At 46.3% G+C, this 17,791-nt stretch overlaps 1 protein-coding gene across 1 annotated transcript in view; it reads left to right on the forward strand.

Moving 5' to 3' along the window:
- The window catches only part of atrnl1a (attractin-like 1a), a 452,296-nt gene that overhangs the window by 413,365 nt on the left and 21,140 nt on the right, over positions 1-17,791 (forward strand). Inside the window, exon 29 of the mRNA XM_083775478.1 lies at positions 17,661-17,775. Within this exon, the coding sequence (XP_083631604.1) occupies positions 17,661-17,775 (115 nt within the window). The remainder of the gene's footprint in view (positions 1-17,660; positions 17,776-17,791) is intronic.

Here is a 17,791-nt window from a genome sequence, read left to right on the forward strand (position 1 = left end):
TGCACTTGAACTTGAACCAACGCCTGGTAAACAAACACACAAACAAGCCATTACGCTCCCATCACCATGACAACCTTCTGCACACTGCATACATACACGTACACACACACACACAGGCACGTGCACATGAACACGCACACAGTGTGTTTTTCCATGAGTTTTCTTTTTGTATCAGAGAGAGAGAGAGAGAGAGAGAGAGAGAGAGAGAGATTAAGGAAAATGCTGATAAAACACTCGAACGAATACAGTACATGGCAGGATGAAAGAAGCGAAGCAGAGAAGAGAGAAACAAATGAGAGGCAAGGATAGAGCACGCTGAACTATAGGAGAGGAAGGGAGGGTAGAGAGAGAGAGGAGAAAGAATGGACAAGGTGAGGAGAAGACACTCGAGGCAGGAGGCAGTACCATGTCTCTGGTAACATTCCTGTGACAGGAGGCAGTACCATGTCTCTGGTAACATTCCTGTGACAGGAGGCAGTACCATGTCTCTGGTAACATTCCTGTGACAGGAGGCAGTACCATGTCTCTGGTAACATTCCTGTGACAGGAGGCAGTACCATGTCTCTGGTAACATTCCTGTGACAGGAGGCAGTACCATGTCTCTGGTAACATTCCTGTAACAGGAGGCAGTACCATGTCTCTGGTAACATTCCTGTAACAGGAGGCAGTACCATGTCTCTGGTAACATTCCTGTGACAGGAGGCAGTACCATGTCTCTGGTAACATTCCTGTGACAGGAGGCAGTACCATGTCTCTGGTAACATTCCTGTGACAGGAGGCAGTACCATGTCTCTGGTAACATTCCTGTGACAGGAGGCAGTACCATGTCTCTGGTAACATTCCTGTGACAGGAGGCAGTACCATGTCTCTGGTAACATTCCTGTGACAGGAGGCAGTACCATGTCTCTGGTAACATTCCTGTGACAGGAGGCAGTACCATGTCTCTGGTAACATTCCTGTAACAGGAGGCAGTACCATGTCTCTGGTAACATTCCTGTAACAGGAGGCAGTACCATGTCTCTGGTAACATTCCTGTGACAGGAGGCAGTACCATGTCTCTGGTAACATTCCTGTGACAGGAGGCAGTACCATGTCTCTGGTAACATTCCTGTGACAGGAGGCAGTACCATGTCTCTGGTAACATTCCTGTGACAGGAGGCAGTACCATGTCTCTGGTAACATTCCTGTGACAGGAGGCAGTACCATGTCTCTGGTAACATTCCTGTGACAGGAGGCAGTACCATGTCTCTGGTAACATTCCTGTGACAGGAGGCAGTACCATGTCTCTGGTAACATTCCTGTAACAGGAGGCAGTACCATGTCTCTGGTAACATTCCTGTAACAGGAGGCAGTACCATGTCTCTGGTAACATTCCTGTAACAGGAGGCAGTACCATGTCTCTGGTAACATTCCTGTGATGGCAGAACCAGGAGAAAGTCGTGGATTAGTTTGGCGGATTTAAAGCTGTGTTTCTGCCATTGCATGGCAGGCACCCAGAATTAGACTGTCTCATTTTATAGTTTCGCCTTTTTGATACTACTAGCCTGTAATGCGTGATGAAACACACACACGCACGCACACACACACACACACACACACACACACACACACACACACACACACCCACTCACGCACTGTACTGTACATACAGTATCATGCTACAGTATAGGCACAATGTGATCACACACATACACAGCCCTTATAACACTAGTAATGCCAGCACGATTTTCCAGCCTGTCACTTCTTAAATGGGATGTCAAATGGGAAAGTGCCTTGCAACGCACGCACGCCCACACGCACGCACGCACGCCCGCCCACACGCACGCACGCACGCACGCCCACACGCACGCACGCACGCCCGCCCACACGCACGCACGCACGCACGCCCGCATGCACGCACTCACAGTATTTTAAACTCCCTCCGATCAGCGCCATTTCCTCCCAGTCTACCGGGCTCCCCAGAGAGAGAGAGGGACATACACACACACACACACACACACACACACACACAGAGAGAGAGGGGTGCAGATGAAGCTTTGACAGTCGTTGCAGTCTTGTGGTATAGGAGGCCACGCAACGTTGGCCTAAACAGCTCTGGGGACCAAAACAGAGGTTCACTCTTCACACCTCTCTCTGTCTCTCTCTGTCACTCTGTGTCTCTCTCTCTCTCTCTGTGCATGCGTGTCCGGGCGCGTGCAAGATGTCAAGTCCGCAGAGGCCATTGAAGACCTATGTCAAAGGCCTCTCGCTCCCACTTAATATGCCACCAGGGACAGAGAGAGAGAGAGAGAGAGAGAGGGAGATGGAGAGAGAGAGAGAGAAAAACCTTTCTTGGGACTACAATCAGAATTTAAATCCTTTCTTTATTTAAAAGCTCTTCTCTGCACAAGAAAGATGACCATAATGGGGGGGGCTCCGTTAGGGCACAGCAGCAGAGAGTAGAGCGCTCCTTGTGAGAGCGAGGACCACGTCTCGTGTCCCACACTTTTTCACCTCAAGGACCCCCAAATTGAACCTAATCAGCCCATCGCGGACCCCCATTTGAAAAGACATGCCAGGGAGCCCCCATATAAGAGAAGACTTGTACGGCTCTCGCAGTGATTCTCAACCCGTTTAATCCATTCTGACCTGAGATCAGATTCTAAAAAATGTCTTCTACATCCTGACAGTTTTCTGAAAAAGCCATGTTTCTACGTCAGTCGTTCTTCGATTTTTCAAAAATAGCAGACCTACAAGCTCGTAGCGCGCCACTCGGTGGTGCGCTATGAGCTTGTAGATCTGCTATTTTTCAATAGCTAAAGCATAACATAATGCTGACACCAAAAGGGGTTCCCGCCTACAATGGGTTCATTTCAAGGACCTATAGTTTGACATGCATTAGTCTACGGACCCCCATTTAATGGCATTTCTATCTCTGGGACCCCCCAAAATGATATTGTAAAATCAATGTTATTTGAACTCTCATTTGTATACACTCTCTGAGTTACAGACCCATAAGGGTCTATTTGGTTCCAAACTATACCATTTAGCATGGGGACCCCCCTGGAACTCCCTCAGGTATACCCCTGGGGGTCCCCGGACCACTGGGTATATACACTGACCTGATCTCAATAAAGCATAAAGTGCCCAAAATACTCAATATTTCAATTGCAGCATTATACACTCACCCACCAGATCAGAGCGCTTTGAGTGTGATTTTTTTAAACCATGCTTTACATTTTAAAAAAAAGCCAGACAATCAAGTGTGACGGAAAAGCTGTCCTATGTGTGTGTTGATACGCGTGCCTGCAGGGCATCTGTCGATGGGAACATAGATAAGGCAAATCTGCAGTGTGTAGCTGAACGAGAAAGCACAGATCTCCACCTGATATAGCAATCCTATTACAGCGGCTATGGCGTTGTTGTCACTATAGCTCTCTGGGTCCATACAGCACCAGTGTGTCTCTGTGTGTTTGTGTGGATAGATATACTCCTTTGAGTCTATTTTTGTAAGGCAGCCAGACAGAAAGAAAGAAAGAAAGAAAGAAAGATGAGGAAAATCCATACGTGGGGGCAGATTTTTTAACCTAGCCCCAGGAAGAAAACAGAAATGAGAGAGGAGAGGAGGACCCGCCTGCACAAAGTCCCTGCAAAGAATGGACAGATTAGCGGTCAACACAGACAGTCTGCAGTGGCTCGATGGTATACTTTGCTCTGAAAGTTTGGGTGTTTTCCCTTAACCCATTCTGACCTGAGATCAGATTCTAAAAAAATTCGTCTATATACGGGGCTTCGCGGCTTGTTAGCATCGCTTCCGTCGTTAATGGAAACCAATTGGCACGGCCCACCAAAGAGCTAGCTGAGCTATCTATACCTGACAGCTGGCAGTGAATGATAACGGCGCTAATGGGGGCATTTTGGCAGGTTATATTTACTGTGCCAACTATACAGAGAAACCTTCCCCCTGCATGTGACGACAACGAGAGATCACAGACTGAAATATAAAAAAATGTCAAAGTTGTGCCCTTTAGGGCAAGTGGTTCTTATAGCTGTTGACCCGTCGAAACATCTCAAGGCCTATACTTTCACTATACAACGACTCGCGCCGTTGAATCAAAATGTATTCCAAAACAGCCCTCTTCTACTCATTTCATTCATCATCATATCATAACATCTTCATTTCAGCGTGCCGGTAAAGAACTTGGCATTCATTCAAAAGCGTACAGTTTGACTCACAGGAACACCCCCCCCCCCCCCCCCCGTCGTGTCTGAACAGTGTCTTCTCAGTACAGTACAGTGACATCAATTCCCTGATAGAGTGGTTTCAAAGTATATAAGTGAGATGAGTCGTGACAGTGTGAACACGGCCATTGAGAGTGAAGTATACTCCTTGTTAGGTTGCCCGGTGTCCCTGTGTCCACTCCACATGTGCACTCACCAGCACTCCCGTAACGTGCTGTGTGTGTGTGTGTGTGTGTGTGTGTGTGTGTGCGTGCCTGCGTGCACCAGAAGGCAGCTAGCCTATAGCTTTTGCCTTTAACCTCTTTAACCCATTTTGGGGCAGGAACCCCTTTTCGTGTTTGAAGCACTGTATGTCATGTGCTATTGAAAAAAAATAGCTCATAGCGCGCCACCGAGTCATTAATGTTCTACGAACATAATTGTTTCCTTTCACTTTTTGTAATATTAAGCCTATAGTCATTCTCATTTGATAGGCCACAGACAAGATATTGTGTTATTTCTTTGTTCTTTTTTGCTACTCTTTTTTTTTTTTTTTACTTTTTGTTTAAAACACTCAAATTGGTATACTCATATACAGTCATGTCATCAAGATGTATCAGTCCAATTTTCTATATTCCATTCCAATTGGCTATTGGCTTCCAACGTTTGAGGGAGCGGGGTCTGTTTTGCGGTCTCTGTGGTCGTTATGGTAATGGGAAATAATCCAATGAAGTGCCTCAAAATGTTACTTAAGTGCAGTGCTTGAATACATTTACTAGTATCGTTACTCCCCCGCCTGCATATGAGCACTCATCGTGAGCATGGAAGTGGAACTGTGGAATTATGTCCTTAAAGGACCACTTCACCACTTTTCAACCTATCTTCATATACGTAATAGGTCCTCACTAATAATCATGAAAAAATGCCACGATTTTTTTTCTACTCAGTCTGTGTCTCATAGGAGGGCTGTGGGCAGTTTAGAAACCGTCTTCCAGTGACATCATCATTAGGCAGTTTTTTTTTAAACAAGATATTTTTTACAAAGATATTTAGATTTGTATTATCGTGAGAACGATGGCTTCCATTTTCGCATTGCAACTTTTCAGGACTAGAAAGCCTGCAGTTTCTATTAGCTTGTATTCCCCATCGATGATGTCACTGGAAGACGGTTTCTGAACTGCCCACAGCCCTCCTATGAGACACAGAGTAGAAACCATTGCACCATTTCTTTCATGATTATTAGTGAGGACCTATTATATGAAGATAGGTTGAAAAGTGGTCCTTTAACTAATATAACACTAAGTTATAGTGACTTCGCCATTAGTTAATGGTCCAGGTATTATTGATGACTGAGTTCATGATCAATTTCAGTGAGTTCATCATTAATGAAGCATTTACGTGTATGACTTTGCCCCCCCCTCAAGTAAGGTGAATTATATTCCTTTATGTTTTTGATCATCTGCATGTCTTTGGAACTTTGGATTTTGCCTGGCCCTTTTTGGACTGTTTATTAAAACAGTTTGACGGCTGCTAATTGTTTAATCCCGTGTTCCACCGCGCGTAAAACACTATACCCGACATTTTCTTTATGCGTTAATTCGCCGTTTTAAAATAATTAAAAAGAAACAGCGGATTCATGATGACGAGGCCGTCACGTCATGACGACGAAACCTGGAAATCGAGTCATCATCTGGGCTGCTAGGGCTTCTGGGAGATTGAGCCCAATGCAAGTGGACGGGGGGTTTGTTTGGACTACAACTTGCTTCTGATCATAACAAGCCATAACGGACCATTTTTCACCGGATTTTCGTTGTTGAAAGCTGCAAATACTTCAGCGTATGCTCTAAAGGCAATAGAACAATCTCGGCAGCGTAGAATATTTGATTAAATAGCGGGTAAAGCGTTTTATGCCGTCAAACAGTTAAGAGAACTTGTACTGCTCTGCCTCCACTCGCCTGTATTGGAGTCCCGCTCTCCTATACACTTTAACAATCTGCCAAATGCCTGCATTGTAAGCCATGGACAATGGGTCCTGTGCTGGATTCACACCTATAGGACACTGTGATCAGGACAATGGGTCCTGTGCTGGATTCACACCTATAGGACACTGTGATCAGGACAATGGGTCCTGTGCTGGATTCACACCTATAGGACACTGTGATCAGGACAATGGGTCCTGTGCTGGATTCACACCTATAGGACACTGTGATCAGGACAATGGGTCCTGTGCTGGATTCACACCTATAGGACACTGTGATCAGGACAATGGGTCCTGTGCTGGATTCACACCTATAGGACACTGTGATCAGGACATTAACTGGGCCACCTGGACGTCCCAAGTTGTCATATTTCTTGTGTTAAGAACTCTATAGGGGATATTCTGAAAACCGCTGTGGGGGTCACAAAGCAGCCAGGGTGATAGAGAGAGTGATTTATCACCTCACTGGACTACACTGACACAGCACATTTCTTATACCTTCACTTTGTGTCACCCCTTCACTCCCGCAGAATAATATGAAGAAATCACACTCGTGTGAAGTGAGGGGCGCTCTAGTCATCACACGTCATCACACACACGACAGCCTGTGCTCAGCCAATCAGCTGAGCACATTCACTTCTCATACACGCACACACACAAAGCTGTGCATGTCAGTTACTAGTTAGTGTGGAAGTTAGTGAGCATGCTGAGCAGGTTAATTAGTGCCTTGCATGTTTTCCTCCATGTGAATGTATGTATACGTATCCATGTTGTAAAGCACTTTGACTAAAGGTGCTATGCAAATGCATCTTTATTTTACAAGCACACACACACTTGCACGCATGCCCAAACGCGCACACACACACTGTATAGTCCAAGGTTTGTGCATCGAAACCTGTTGACACCTCTTTTTTATTGCAAAGTCGTATATTGTGGTGAATGTTTGTTTTTCACTTGATTGAATGGTCACATCATAGGGCCTTTTGACTAAAGAGCAGCACATGCTTTCTGCCCGATTTGATTCTGTGTGGATTTACCCATTCTGACCTGAGATCAGATTCATACGAGGTTTCCACTGGACACACACTGGTCTGATTAACCCATTCTGACCTGAGATCAGATTCTAAAAATGTCAGTCGTTCTTCGATTTAAAAAAAATAGCAGACCTACAAGCTCGTAGCGCGCCACTCGGTGGAGCGCTATGAGCTTGTAGATCTGCTATTTTTCAATAGCTAAAGCATAACATGATGCTAACACCAAAATGGGTTCCCGTTCAGAATGGGTTAAGCTTGAAATATAGGGGGCTATATTTCTTCTCTCCACAGTTTTGTTAAAGAATGAACTACAAATATTAAATACAATCACGATATTGGTGCTATGGTGGTAGGCAGCTTAGGTTTTTTTTGGCAAGTACTTTTTGGCAAGAAATTTTGTACTCGGTCAGCAAAAAATTGCATCACTGCCTCCTCTGCTGCGGTGACCCTGGAAATATGGAGAGAGAGAGGGGGAGAGAGAGAGAGAGAGAGAGAGAGAGAGAGAGAGAGAGAGGGAGGGAGAGGGAGGGAGAGAGAGAGAGAGAGAGAGAGAGAGAGAGAGAGGGAGAGAGGGAGAGAGGGAGAGAGGGAGAGGGAGAGGGAGAGGGAGAGAGAGATAGTTTGGGGGGGGGGCACACCAGAGGAGAGACAGAATGCATAGAGAGAGAACAGGAAGAGATGGGGTGAGGGAGAAAACCATTGTTACACTGAGGAGTTTACTGTGTACTGAGAGAGAGAGGGAGAGGGAGAGGGAGAGAGAGAGAGGTGAAATGCTTTGGTGGGGGCACACAATCACACAGGGTGTATCAGGACAGACAGACAGACAGACAGACAGACAGACAGACAGACAGACAGACAGACGCCTGTACAGCCATGGCCGCCCGGGGGCCTTATGTTTTCAGGTCGTCCGTCCGCTGCGTCCAGCCCTGACCTCACAAAACACATTTTTGGTCATAACTCAAGGGAAAAACATCACACAAACGTCTGATAGGATATAAGAATGATGACGGGAAAATGTGGCTTGTATATAATTCAAGGTCGCTGTGACGTACACCTCCCAATCTCATGGATGCAATATGGGACTGTTATATGAGTCACGTCACTCCTAGAGAGACACATGTGAGCTTGTAGATCGGCTATTTTTGACTGACGCTCTTTACAGAATATGGATGCTGGGGTCAAGTGATTACACGCTCGCACACACACATGTCGCACACATGTCGCACGCACGTGTGCACGCGCACACACACACACAACACACACAGCCAGCCATGCCAGGCAACAACACGCACGCACGCATGTATATACTGCAAACACACACATGCACGTATATACTGCAAACACACACATGCACACTCAGTGTGATTAGTATGGGATTAAAGCCAAAGAGAGCTCTTATAATGTCTTAACACATTCTGCGCGGGAACCCATTTTGGTGTTAGCACTATGTTATGCTTTAGCTATTGAAAAATAGCAGATCTACAAGCTCTGTCAGGATGTAGAAGACATTTATAGAATCTGATCTCAGGTCAGAATGGGTTAACACTCTGGCACAGCTCCATCATTCATCAGCGTCAGGCACACACATTCATGCTCTCACCGCTCCCCTCTCTGCAGTCATTGATAGACTGCTTAGCCAGATGACACTATAGCACGCACAAATTAACTTTATAGTGTGTGTGTGTGTGTGTGTGTGTGTGCGACTGTGCGTGTGTGCGTACGTGCGTGCGTGCGTGCGTTGGGTTGCAGGGTTAGGTTGTTTAACTGTTAGTCAACAGGTTGCATAACGTATACGTGCGTGCGTGCATGTGCGTGCGTGCGTGCGCGAGTGCGCGCGTGCGTGCGTGCGTGCGTGCGTGCAGCCGTGCATGTGTGTGCGTGCATGCGTGTGACAGAGAAACAGAGGTCTGGTGATGAAGGAAATGAGGGGCTGTGTAAGGTCCATTAACTAGTTGTTTCCTAGAGGTAATTGAGTGTCAGGTCATTTGATGTGCTGCGTGTGTGTCTGCATTTATTTGAGTTAATTTCCATGCACACTTACATATACGCATGCATGCACGGATTGCACACACGGACACACGCAAGCACACATGCACACACGCACTCACGCACGCACACAGCACGCATGCATGCACGCACGCACACACGCACTTCAATTCATATACCGTACAAAATGTGAGCCTATATTCTAAGAGCTTCAAACTATAAAACATGTAAATGTGTCTGTCTGTCTGTCAGCTCTGTTTTCAGTTTTTTCTCCCTCTTTAGTTTTTCAGTACATTATCACATGATGGTGCGTGCGTGCGTGCGTGAGTGCGTGCGTGCGTGCGTGCGCGCAGGCATATGTGCATGCACACCGTCCTCACTGGCGAGGCTACTTAGCAGGAAATTCATCATTTGCCGACAGTCTAAAATGCTAAACAAACAGAGCAGCCTCTAGCCTCTAATTATACTGAACGCTTCAGCACTTAAACCTATTAGCGCCAGAGGAGATGTGTGTGTGTGTGCGTGTGTGTGCGTGCGCACGTACGTGTGTGCGTGTGTGTGTCTGTCTCAGTAGTATAGGTTCTGAGGTTTGCTCAGCACTGCTGTGGTGTGTGTGTGTGTGTGTGTGTGTGTGTGTGTGTTAAGAAGTTAAGAACTATACTGTTTGATTTGCATTGTCATTAAGTTTCTCTGTGTGAGGTCGGTCTGCCACGCATTTACGTCGCTGTGTTTGGGCTGTGAATGTTCAGTGAGGTCGCTCGAAGACTTTGAGATTATGTGCCGTTTTTAATATAGTCTCATCTTTTAACCCATTCTGAACGGGCACCCATTTTGGTGTTAGCATCATGTTATGCTTTAGCTATTGAAAAATAGCAGATCTACAAGCTCATAGCGCGCCACCGAGTGGCGCGCTACGAGCTTGTAGGTCTTCTATTTTTGAAAAATAGAAGAACGACTGACATTTTTAGAATCTGATCTCAGGTCAGAATGGGTTAATCAGACCAGTGTGTGTCCAGTGGAAACCTCGTATGAATCTGATCTCAGGTCAGAATGGCCAACCTAGACTATTCAAAATGGCTTACAATAGGTCATGGGCCCCAGACCGAGGAGTAGTGGAATGAGTTTGTTTTGGGAGGTTTGTAGCTTGGTCTTTAGTGACATAGAGATGTTTGAGAACCAAGAGGTGCCAGCATAGTCAAAGTAGGGCTGAATTTGGGCTCCAGCTAGAGTCTTGAGAGCACTTTTGTTGACAAACGAGGACATTCTGGCCAGAAGTCTTGTTCTTTGGTTTACTTGTTGCCATGCTTTCACCTGTCAGTTTGTTGACAAGAACACAGCCAAGATGACAGCCAGCTCAGTCGACGTTTTCATGTTAACTTTTTTTTTTTTTTTGCTCTGGACCACTAGCATACTGTATTTTGGACAATCCTCAAGGTTTGAGTATTTTTTGAGTGGTGCAACCACTCCAAGGAACAGCAATGTCCGTGTCTATGTGTTGGTGTGTTGGTCATGCACCTATGTGACGTTAATGAGCACCAGTATGTACCAGTAGGGGCCAGTAGGGGCGCTGTAGTACTGCACTGTTGCCTGCTAATATGAGAGAGAGAGAGAGAGAGGCATTTCTATTGAATGTATTTGTATTGATATTTAACGATTGAACAATCTTTAACAATCGTGAAGCCAATTAGTTGTGTGACGAATGATGATGTTGCGCAGCGGAAATAGCCGATCTACAAATGGGTTGAAAACAAAAAAATCACACTCCTGTGAAATGAGGGGCGAAATGAGGGGCGCTCTGATATACATCAGCTAATCAAATAATCACAATCCGTGCTATACAAAAACAAACGCGTGCTCAAACCATAGACTGTAAAGGACAAAGCATTCTCTGGGTCTGATATGGACGTAAGATGAAGCCTGTCAGTCCTTCCTTGAATTGTAAATCGCCATCTTTCTAGATCCGTTTGGGCCCAGCTGGCCATTGGCTGGCCCAGACAACGATCATACTCGACTTTATGGTAAAAAAGAATATTATGACATTAGAAATAAGACTTTAAACTAGTGACTGGAAGCAGAAAGTATTCATGACCATGCTTATTAAGGTAATACAGTCTAGGTGAAGTTGGGCCCAAATACATGGACCTCTATGGAGCTATGGGGGTTTTTTTGGGCCCAATGACAGCGCCACAACAGGCCCTTATATGAACTTTCAGGAAGTCCCGATTTCCTTAGTGGCTTCACAAAATATCTGTCTGACTGCCCCCCTGGCACACACACACAAAGCTGTGCAAAAACAATGCTTTAGACACCTCACGTGACCCATAACAGTCATGATATGGAACTTCTCCATCAAGGAGGTCAATTTGTGGACAACTATGCACTGCCATTGCCTGCCAATTTTTTTTATCCAGCAGTGTTAGGGATGCGCTGTCGGAAAGGGGCTTTACTGTAATCTCTTGTGTCAAGGGGAAATCCTCACAGTGGGAATGATATCTGAGGCTTATGTTAAGAGCATCTGGCCTCTAGTTTGAGGGCGCTAAATAATATTATTATTGGCAGGGCTGCACAAGTGATGGATTTGCGAGTTTGACGATCAACAGCGCCAACAGTATAGCTTGCGCTATAAATGACTGATGAAATGGGACAGCCCGCCCACAAGAACAAGTGGCTTTTATTGCATTTTATCTTGTTATTATTATTTACAGTGATGGGAAGTAACTCAGTACATTCACTCAAGTACTGTATAAGTAAGATTTGGAGGTATTTTTCTTTTACATTTTACTGGACACGTTGTGAGCTTGTAGATTGGCTGTTTTCAAAGACCTTTTGTACATTTTAAATCTTGCGAAATGGAACCTTCTGCACAATGAGTATATTCTACTTTTACTTTTGGTACTTTAAGTATATTTTGATGCCAATACTTTTGTACATTTACTCAAGTATATCTATAGAATACCGGACTTACTTTTAAGTGACTATTGATAAGTCTACTCAAGTAAAAGTATACTTCCATCGCTGATTAGTGATCATTCATCCCTGTCAGTCTTCCAGCGATGTAACATTATACTTTGCCCATTTAGATGGCTGTCATTAGACAGACATGTCAGTGGAGGCCCGGGCCGCGGCTCAGCGGTCCAGGCACCTTGGCTGGTAACCCAGTCTGGCGGTGTGGCCGCGGGTTCCACTCCCGATCCCGACGGACTTTACCAAGCATGTCTCCCCATCTCTCTCCCCGATTTCCTGTCAGCCTATACTGTCTGTCCCTTAGAGTATATAAGAATAGAGACGGCACCTGAGTTCTCCTCCCATCCACTTGCATTAAGTTGCTCAAAAGCGCATGAGGCGATTTCACTCCTCCTTCCGGGTAGGAACAGAGTGCATTCTGGGATGGATTGGGGCCCAAACACATGAACGCGCTGTGCCGTTGAACGTGCATGAACGCGCACGGACGTGCTGCCGTCGTGAATGTGCACAATGATAGTCAACGTACCGGCGCGTTCATGTGTTTGGGCGCCCCACGGCCTGCAATACCAAATTCGGCCTCTATGTCCATTTCGCCTCAGGGTTTCCTCTGGGTGCCGTCTCTATTCATATATATACTCTAAGGTCTGTCCCTCCATAAAACATATAAAATAAAAGCGAAAGCCACAAAAAAACATTTAGGAAAAAAAAAAACATGTCAGTGGAATATTGATCTATCAGGTGTTCCAGTGCTTGGAAGTCTCTGTGCTGAAGGGAGATTGTGGTATTAGTAGTACCTATATAGAAAACACTGTGCTGGCCTTTTAGTGCACATGGGCCAATAAGTGCACCGGTGTTATTACCAGTAACAGCCTATAGGGATGAAGGAGAAGGAGAGAGAAAGAAATGGATTTCTATACACCAGTAGACACTGGTCTACGCGTCTGCATGTCTGTGTATGATATGCATACTTCCACACGTGTGTGTGTGTGTGTGTGTGTGTGTGTGTGTGTGTGTGTGTGTGTGTGTGTGTGTGTGTGTGTGTGTGTGTGTGTGTGTGTGTGTGTGTGTGTGTGTGTGTGTTTGTGTGTGCGTGTGCGCGTGGCCGTGTGCATGCACATACGTGCGTATGCGTGCGCACACATGGGACCATCGGTAATGAACAGGCTTACATTGCACTGACCCCCTGTGGTACGGAGAGGTGGAGGGGTCAAACTGGATCAATAAGTCAATGCAGTGTTGTCTCTCCCAGTCGACCGTGAGGACCGTGAGGTAAGGAAACACCGTCTCTGGAACCAAGAAAGGCTCTCCTGTACCCAACACCGACACCACGCACTTAACCCATTCTCACCTGAGATCAGATTCATACGAGGTTTCCACTGGACACGCACTGGTCTGATGAACCCATTCTGACCTGAGATCAGATTCTAAAAATGTCAGTCGCTCTGCGATTTTTCAAAAATAGCAGACCTAGATCTGCTATTTTTCAATAGCTAAAGCATAACATGATGCTAACACCAAAATGGGTTCCCGGCCAGAATGGCTTGCCACTTGACTGACACTGGATTTGGAGCGCAAAACACGCACATTCAACCTGCTGTCAGCAGTGTTGTTTTTGGCAGCAAATTTCTATTTTAGTTTTAGTCGTTGTCTCTTGAATAGTTTTCACTTAGTTTTAGTCACCTGGAATGTTCTAGTGTTTAGTCTAGTTTTAGTCGAATAAATGTCATACGAACATATTTCGTCTTAGTTTTAGTCGACGAAAACAACACTGGCTGTCAGTGTGTTTTTTAAGCATTATGTTATGCTTTAGCTATTGAAAAAAATAGCAGATCTACAAGCTCATAGCGCGGCACCGAGTACATGAACTTGTAGATCTGCTATTTCTGAAAAATCGTGAAAATGTGGTGCAAATCTTTGAATATATGTTCTTTCGGAGCGAACGTTTTAAACTCAAATCTTTGCTTCTGGGGGGGGGGGGGGGGGGGGTCTGATCACACAAGCCGCCACTGATGGTGATCGGAGATACATTTGGCTTTAATGTTAATGCAATGCATTCATTTAGAATGTATAGTGTAATAAAGAAAAATGCAGTATATCCTCGCTGTTGTGCAGAAACATTCCGTATTTCATATTTGTATGTTTTCTTAATAAACAAATCGTTTATACTTTGTGTTTCATGTATTGCGGCAAAGTAGAGAAAATAGTCAGTCTACTATATAGCACACAACACATCTCGATGCAGTGCATTGTTAGATTGTAGATCAGCAAATGTTGCTATTGTTTTCTCTTTTTTGGGGGGGTGAAAAATGTTTTCTCTTTTGACCGTTTGACATACCAAAATAGGGGCGTCAGGTTGAAAGTGATTACTTCTGTCTGTGGGGTTAATAAACATTTAACCAATACTGCATTGGATCCATTGAGACACAAAGTATTTAATCCATCCATCCATCCATCTATCCATCCATCCATCTTCAACCACTTATCCGTTAGTCGGGTCGCGGGGGCAACAGCTCCACCAGAGAGCTCCAGACTTCCCTCTCCAGAGCAACATTAGTGACTTCCTCCTGGGGGATCCCGGGGCTTTCAAAGGCCACTGGCCAGTGGCCATGCAGTGAGTCGATGTGATCCCTCCATCTACGCCTTAGTCTGCCCCGGGAGACGCTCCAGAGCATGGTTCAGGCATCATAACCATGGTGCCATGAACCATGCACCTATAAGCTGGCTCCTTTCCAGGCGAAGAAGCAACGACTCTACTCCAGGTCTCTCTCGCGTGACTGAACTTCTCACCCTATCTCTAAGGGAGATGCCAGCCAACCTGTCAAAGAAAACTAATTCTGGCCGCTTGTATTCGCGACCTTATTCTTTCGGTCATGACCCACACACACGCGTCATGACCATAGGTCAGAGTATAGGAACGAAGATTGTTCGGTAGACAGACAGCTTTGCCTCTTTGCTCAGCTCTCAGTGCAGTACAGCGACTGCAATACGACCCCTGTTGCTCCGATTCTCCGGCCGTATTTCTTCCATTCCCTACATTTTTGGACCTGACAGCAAAGATATGATACTATATGCCATACTATATGATACTATATTGCTGTAGGTATATCGGTAATCGGCATTAACATTTCAGCAGCAACGGTGGAGTAAGTCCATTCTTACTAGGACTGATTAGTTGGAAGCCCGCAGGCTCAAAGCAACATGTTCTTCTGTGTCTGGTGGGACAGGAGTTGTTTGGACAGAGCCTTTTCTGGTCCAAAGCAAACAAACAGGTGCAGTGGGGGGGGGGGGGGGGGGGGGGTAATTTGTCTGCATGACAGCTGTGCTTTGGTGTCCCGCTTGTGTAATCACTGCATTTCAGGCACTTTTCAGAACAACGTTAATTCAGCCAAAATGGGACAGTTCAGACAGTATACCCTTGAAACAAATACACTAACTATGATAGAGTTATATTGTTTCATTGAATAGATTTTATCTCAGCAAGGTGTGTGACGCTGCAAACTATAGCGCCGTGCAAACGACTATAATCCTGTGCAATGTGTGCATATACTACCAGCAGGCCAATGAAATATTTTTGTAATTTCTGTCTTATTCAGAACCGCAGAGCTTTTGTCTTTAGGCTATATAGGGCCAATGTGAACAATGTGATCAGAGCCATGGCAGTACATGAGCGCGTGATCACAAACTGTTCTCACGGACATGCATATCAGACGGATGCTGATATCGCATATATAATGATTTCAGCGGTAGATTCAGGTCCATGTTACATCGGGTGACCGTGATTTGTCCGTTATATATACGATAACATCGTAACATGTTTGTCCTAAAGACGTGTTCACTGTCCATCCAAAGAGACATAAAAATGCAGTTTGAATACACCTTTCTATAGTTGACCTTAACTTACATTTCCCTGTGTGTGTGTGTGTGTGTGTGTGTGTGTGTGTGTGTGTGTGTGTGTGTGTGGTGTGTGTGTGTGTGTGTGGTGTGCGTGTGCGTGTGCGCGTGTGTGTGCGCGTGCGTTGGATGGATATAAATGAGCGGGCTTGTGACTATGTGAGATCTGGGACTGTCTCCAAACAGACCTGAGCGGAATCAATGTGGCAGCTATACTGTGTATACACACGCCTAGCGCGTGTGAGCGCAAACACACACACACACACACACACACACGCACACACACGCACACACACACACACACACGCACACACACACACACACACACACACACACACACACACACACACACACACACACACACACACACACACACACACACACACAGCCTCATTCCTGGCGACATACGCCCATCCATCTCCATCAGAGAGACTTCACCTGGTGCTGGAGAAGCTGCCACTCAGCCGGCCTCCTCTCTCCACCCAGCTGGAGGCCTCACTCCTTGGGGGTGGGGGGGGGGGTGCAAGCAGGAGCTCTGGGTGGGAAGGGGGGGGGGGGGGGGGGTCCGCCCGCTGTTCCAACCTCCAGACAGACAGAGTGACTGAAGCAATGGTTTCTCCATTAGTCTTCAGTGACAGGGATGAGGGTCGGTGCCCACAAGCGTGCACGCGCAAACACACACACACACACACACACACACACACACCACACACACACACACACACACACACACAGACACACACACACACACACACCACACACACACACACACACACACACACACACACACACACACCACACACACACACACACACACCACACACACATTTTGAATTATCCTACTGTCTGAGGAGGTAAATGAAGATATAGCCCCAATGTCCTATACCTTATATTGACAGTTGAGGCAGACATACAGCAGTGATTCCACTCAGATTAAATTCATATCCTGTGCGATTCTGACTCTCCTCTCCTCTCCTCTCCTCTCCTCTCCTCTCCTCTCTCCTCTCCTCTCCTCTCTCTCCTCTCCTCTCCTCCCTCACTCTCCCTTCTAATCTCCTCTCCTCTCCTCCCTCTGACTCTCCTCTCCTCTCCTCTCCTCCCTCACTCTCCCTTCTAATCTCCTCTCCTCTCCTCCCTCTGACTCTCCTCTCCTCTCCTCTCCTCCCTCACTCTCCCTTCTAATCTCCTCTCCTCTCCTCTCCTCCCTCTGACTCTCCTCTCCTCTCCTCTCCTCCCTCACTCTCCCTTCTCCTCTCCTCTCCTCTCCTCTCCTCTCCTCTCCTCTCCTCTCCTCTCCTCTCCTCTCCTCTCCTCTCCTCTCCTCTCCTCTCCTCTCCTCTCCTCTCCTCTCCTCTCCTCTCCTCTCCTCTCCTCCCTCACTCTCCCTTCTAATCTCCTCTCCTCTCCTCTCCTCTCCTCTCCTCTCCTCTCCTCTCCTCTCCTCTCCTCTCCTCTCCTCTCCTCCTCTCCTCTCCTCTCCTCTCCTCCCTCACTCTCCTTATAATCTCCTCTGCTCCTATAGTTTTATCTTCCAGCCAACAAAGCTATTAATTATTTATCTTACATTGTGTGTGTGTGTGTGTGTGCATGCGTGTGCGTGTGTGCAGGCAGTACCTAAGCCCATAGCCATGGAGCCATGTTGGGGAAGCAAGGCAGGGGTTCTGACGGTGCTGCTGTGTCTACCCAGAATCCCCTCTGGCATACCTCCGCCTGGACAGTCTGGTAAAACACACACACA

This window comes from Protomyctophum parallelum (assembly GCF_964188405.1).
Source record: "Protomyctophum parallelum genome assembly, chromosome: 10".
NCBI lineage: Eukaryota > Metazoa > Chordata > Actinopteri > Myctophiformes > Myctophidae > Protomyctophum > Protomyctophum parallelum.